This window comes from Anolis sagrei, chromosome 11, assembly GCF_037176765.1.
Source record: "Anolis sagrei isolate rAnoSag1 chromosome 11, rAnoSag1.mat, whole genome shotgun sequence".
NCBI classification, from domain to species: Eukaryota; Metazoa; Chordata; class Lepidosauria; order Squamata; family Dactyloidae; genus Anolis; species Anolis sagrei.
The window spans coordinates 18,121,501-18,127,500 of NC_090031.1; the positions used below are offsets into that span (position 1 = coordinate 18,121,501).

Sequence of the window (6,000 nt, forward strand, 5' to 3'; positions counted from 1 at the left end):
TTTTATTTTATTTATCATTTATTTCATTTTCTAATATATTTTATTTTATTATTTTATTTTTATTTTACTTAAATATTTTATTATATTGTATTTATTATTTTATTTCATTTTCTAATATATTATATTTTATTATATTATATTATTTTATTACATTTTATTTCTTATTTTACTTCATTTTCTCTTCCATTTTGCTTTAATTTATTATTTTGATTCTTTTTATATTCCAGCCGGCTGTATCATTTTATTTCATTCTCTATTCTATTTTATTTTGCTTTACTTTATCATTTCAGTGGACCACATTATTCCATTCTAATATATATATATATACACACATACATATTAATATTCTGCCTTTTATTCCGTGCTGGCCCTTTAAAAGCCCCTTTTTTCTTTCTTTCTTTCTTTCTTTCTTTCCTTCCTTCCTTGCAAATCCTCGCCAAGGCGCCTTAATTAGACCAAATTAGATTTCCAACCCAATGCTTTTGTCGTTCATTAAAAAGCCCGATGATGCTCTTTGCTGTAATTAAAGGCCATCCCATAATAGGCCTCTCTAATCAGAGTCAAGGGTTTGGCTCCTTCGATTGGAGGCTCCAGAAGAAAGGAAGGAAGAGAATGCAGGCAATCATAATCATAAACATAAACAAAGGACCCCTTCTGCGTCTGCACTGCGGAATTAATCCGGTTTGACACCGCTTTAATTGCAATGGAAGCCCACGGAGTGGGAGTTTGACCTCTGAGCGTTTTCCAATGGCTTATGTGTATGCGTGTCATACATACATCTATACACACAGACAATGTGTACGGAACAATGGCTTCAAACTACAAGAACGGAGATTCCACCTGAACATGGGGAAGAACTTCCTGACTGTGAGAGCTGTTCAGCAGTGGAACTCTCTGCCTCGAAGTGTGGTGGAAGCTTTGAAACAGAGGCTGGACGGCCATCTGTTGGGGGTGCTTTGAAGGCAGAATGAGGTTGGACTGGATGGCCTAACTCTACAATTCTATGAACAACAATAATAAAGAGCAGGCCTAGGCTGCTCAGGGATGAAATGAAGGAAGGGAAGGAGGAAGGAAATAGAGAAAGAAGGAAGGATGATAGGGAGGAAGTGAAGGACTGAAGGAGAAAGAGGAAAGTAAAGAAGGGAGGGAGGTAAGGAGAAAGGAAAGAGGGAAGGAAGGAAGGAAGGAAGGAAATAGAGAAGGTAGGAGGAAGGGAAGGATGAGAGGAGAAAGAGGAAGGAAGGAAAGGGAGGGGAAAGGAAGGCAAGAGAGAAGGAAGAAAGGTTGAAAAGGTGGAAGGAGAGGGAGGGAGGGAGGGAGGGAGGAAAGGAAGGAGAAATAAAGGAAAGAGAGAAGGAAGGAAGGATTAAACGGAGGAAGGGAAGGAAGGAAAAGAAGGAGGAAGGTAGGAAAGAGAGACAGAAGGATGGAAGGGAAGGATGGAAGGAGAAAGAGGGAAGTAAAGAAGGGAGGGAGGTAAGAAAGGAAAGAGGGAAGGAAATGCAAAAGGGAAGGAAGGACAAAAGTGTGGAACGGAAGGAAGGAAGGGAAGGAAGGAGGAAGGAAAGAGAGAAGGAAGGAAGGATGAAAGGGAGGAAGTGAAGGACTGAAGGAGAAAGAGGAAGGTAAAGAAGGGAGGTAAGGAGAAAGGAAAGAGGGAAGGAAGGAAGGTTAAAAAGGTGGAAGGCAAAGAAGGAAGGAAGGTGGAAGGAAGGAAGGAGAAAGAGGAAGGGAAGGAAGGAGAAAGGAAGGCAAGAGAGAAGGAAGGAAGGTTGAAAGGGTGGAAGGGAAGGAAGGAAGGAAGGAAGGAGAGAAGGAAGGATGAAAGGGAGGAAGGGAAGGGAAGAAGGAAAAGAAGAAGGAAGGAAGGAAAGAGAGAAGGATGGAAGGAGAAAGAGGGAGGTAAAGAACGGAGGGAGGTAAGAAGAAAGGATAGTGGGAAGGAAATGCAAAAGGGAAGGAAGGGTGGAACGGAAGGAAGGAAAGGAAGGAGGAAGGAAAAATAAAAGGGGGAGGAAGGAAAGAGAGAAGGACAAAAGGGAGAAAAGAAGGGAGGGAGGGAGGGAGGGAGGGAGGGAGGAAAAAGTGGGAGAGAAGGAATGAGAGGAAAGAGGGAAGGAAGAACAAAAGGAAGGGAAGGAAGGAAGGAGAGAGGGAATGAGGGAGGAAAGAGGGAAGGCAGGACAAAAGGAAGGGAATGAAGAGAGGGAGAAAGGGGAATGGAGGGAGGAAAGAGATAAGGAAGGAAATATAAAAGGGAAGGACGAAAGGGTGAAAGGGGAAGAAGGAGGGAAGGAGGAAGGAAAGAGAGAAGGAAGAAAGGACAGGATGGTGAGAGGGAGTTGGGCCTGAGAACAGAGCCCGAAGAGGCCTCATCCGGCTTCCGGGCCTGGGTTTGCCCATATCTGATCTAGACCCATATAATGGGGTCTGGGGATAACTCCTTGCAGCCCCAAAGAGGCTGGACTAGATGACCTTTGGGGTTCCCTTCCAGGCCTGGGATCCCAAGCCATCGCCATGGAGACGCCCTCAAAGTGTGTGGCCACTCCACCCCAGCATGGCTCACAATGGGAGGGAGTTAATTGGAAAACTAAACTAAATACTCTGAACAAAAGCGGGGTCACCGAGTGCCCTTCGCTGGACCTCTGACCCTTTGATGGACATTTATTCAAACCCTTTCCATGCATTCGGGGCTCTTCCTTAAGTCCACCATTATTATTATTATTATTATTATTATTATTATTATTATTATTATATAAGTCTGGCAAAGTGACTCCAGACTAATAATAATAATAATAATAATAATAAATTATATTATTATTATTATTATTATTATATTAATATTAATACTATTATTTCTACTACTAATAATAATACTACTATTATTATTTCTACACCTATTATTATTTCTATATCTATTATTCATAATACTATTATTTCTATTATTATTATTATTATTATTATTATTATTATTATTTCTACCACTATTCTACTCCTAATAATAATAACAGTGATAAATATGAAAACATTATTAAAATAATACATGTATGAACTGAAATGTCTTTATGTGACCCCTTGCAGCCCGAAGTGGGGAAGCCTCGCCGGAGCTGCTACACCCTTCCGGGCTATGACTTCAATTATGGGCTGTACCTGCGTGGACTGGATGGTGGCGTCCCCGAAGGTAGGGCGGGAGAATCCATTATGGGGCCCTAGGCTTGGGAAGGGGTCCCCCAAAGACCATCTAGTCTCAACCCCAGGGATCGGATGGTCTCAAGATCCCTCACTTGAGTTGGGAGAGACCCGGTGGGCCATCCAGTCTCTGCTGAAGGAGCCTCCACCACACTCCAGGGCAGAGAGTTCCACTGCTGAACAGCTCTCACAGTCAGGAAGTTCTCCCTCATGTTCAGGTGGAATTATGGCTGAATTGAGTTAGACTGGATGGCCCTGGGGGGGGGGGGTCCCTTCCCACTCTGATTCTCATCCTCTATCTCTCCATCCATCCATCTATCTATCCCTATCTGTTCCGTGTCTGTGTATCGATCTATCTAGCTATCTATCTGTCTCCATCCATCCATCCATCCTATCCCTTCTGTCTGTCCATCCAATCCATCCATGCATCCCTGTATTGTATGCATCCACCCACAGACCCATCTATTGCGTGTGTCCTACCTACCTGCCTACCTATATCATCTATCTATCCATCCATCTATCTATCTATCTATCTATCTCCATCCATCTGTCCATCCATGCATCCCTGAATTATATACATCCATCTGCTAACACATCTACTGTGTGTGTCCTACCTACCTACCTACCTGCCTACCTATCTCATCTATCTATCTATCTATCTATCTATCTATCTATCTATCTCCATCCATCCAACCCTATCTATCCCTTGTCTGTCTGTCCGTCCAATCCATCCATACATCCCTGTATTGTATACATCCATCTGCTGACCCATCTATTGCGAGTGTCCTACCTACCTGCCTACCTATCTCATCTATCTATCTACCCATCTATCTCCATCCATCTGTCCCATCTATCCATTAGGGCTGGGCGGTTTCGTTTTGTTAATTGGTAATTCGTTAAAAATTCGTTATTTTTTTGTTAACAAAGCGATAACGAACCATTCTGGAGTAACTTAAAAACGAAACGAATTTTTCCAATTTGTTTCGTAAATGCTTCGTATTTCGTTATGTATTCGTTTCGTTATTGGTTTGAGGTCGTTTCGTTATTATTTCCGCATGTCTGGGGCAAGTTTTATAGTTGTTTTTTGTTTAATTAGTGAAAAAAAATTATAATATCACACCAACAGTCAACAACAGAGGGAGAGGGAAGCTTCAGAAGTTTTTTTAGCGTATTGCGCGATCGCGGCCACCATTAACGAATCGATTCATTACTGTTTCGTTATTGTTTCGTTATTGTTTTGTAATTTTTTTCCATTTACGAAATTTCGTAAATATCGAACTTTTTTTAAGGAAAATTTCGGAATTCTTTTAAATATCGAAACGCAAAAAACCCCAAAAAATGAATTGATTTTAGAAACAAATTTTTCCGTTGTTACCCAGGCCTACTATCCATACATCCCTGTATTGTATGTATCCATCCATTGACCCATCTATAACATGTGTCCTACATACCTGTCTACTTATCTCATCCATCTATCTATCTATCCATCCATCCATCCATCCATCCATCTATCTCCATCCATCTGTCCAATCTATCCATGCATCCCTGTATTGTAGGTGTCCATCCACTGACTAATCTAGACGCATCTATAACGTGTGTCCTACTCACCTGCCTACCCATCTCATCTATCTATCTATCTATCTATCTCCACCCATCTGTCTGTCCATCCATCCAATCCATCTATGCATCCCTGTATTGTATACATCAATTTGCTGACCCACCTATAACGTGTGTCCTACCCACCTGCCTACCCATCTCATCTACCCATCTATCTCCATCCATCTGTCCAGTCTATCCATGCATCCCTGTATTGTAGGTGTCCATCCACTGACTCATCTAGACTCATCTATAACATGTGTCCTACTCACCTGCCTACCTATCTCATCTATCTATCTATCTCCATCCATCTGTTTGTCCATCCATCAATCCGTCCAATCAATCCATGCACCCCTGTATTGTATACATCAATTTGTTGACCCACCTATAACGTGTATCCTACCCACCTGCCTACCTATCTCATCTACAGTATCTATCTATCTATCTATCTATCTATCTATCTATCTATCTATCCATCCATCCATCCACCCACCATCTGTCCAATCTATCCATACATCCCTGTATTGTATGTATCCATCCACTGACCCATCTATATGTGTCCTACCCACCTGCCTACCTGTCTCATCTATCTATCTATCTATCTATCTATCTATCTATCTATCTATCTATCTATCATCTCCATCCGTCTATCCATCCATCCATCCAGTCCATCCATGCATCCCTGAATTGTATACATCCATCTGCTAACACATCTACTGTGTGTCCTACCTACTTGCCTACCTTTCTTATCTATCTATCTACCTATCTATCTCCACCCAGTCTGTCCATCCATCCATCCATCCATCCATCCAATCCATCCATGTATCCCTGTATTGTATGTATCAATCTGCTGATGCATCTATAATGTGTGTCCTACCCACCTGCTTATCCATCTCATCTATCTATCTATCTATCTATCTATCTCCATCCACCTGTCTGTCCATCCGTCCAATACATCCATGCAGCCCTGTATTGTATACATCAATTTGCTGACCCACCTATAGCGTGTGTCCTACCCACCTGCCTACCTATCTCATCTACAGTATCTATCTATCTATCTATCTATCTATCTATCTATCTATCTATCCATCCATCCATCCATCCACCCACCATCTGTCCAATCTATCCATACATCCCTGTATTGTATGTATCCATCCACTGACCCATCTATATGTGTCCTACCCACCTGCCTACCTGTCTCATCTATCTATCTAT

General features: G+C 41.9%; 1 protein-coding gene across 1 annotated transcript in view; it reads left to right on the top strand.

Annotated features, from left to right (window-relative positions):
* CFAP77 (cilia and flagella associated protein 77) overlaps window positions 1-6,000 on the top strand; it is a 55,521-nt gene that overhangs the window by 23,547 nt on the left and 25,974 nt on the right. Inside the window, exon 2 of the mRNA XM_067471979.1 lies at window positions 3,082-3,181. Within this exon, the coding sequence (XP_067328080.1) occupies window positions 3,082-3,181 (100 nt within the window). The remainder of the gene's footprint in view (window positions 1-3,081; window positions 3,182-6,000) is intronic.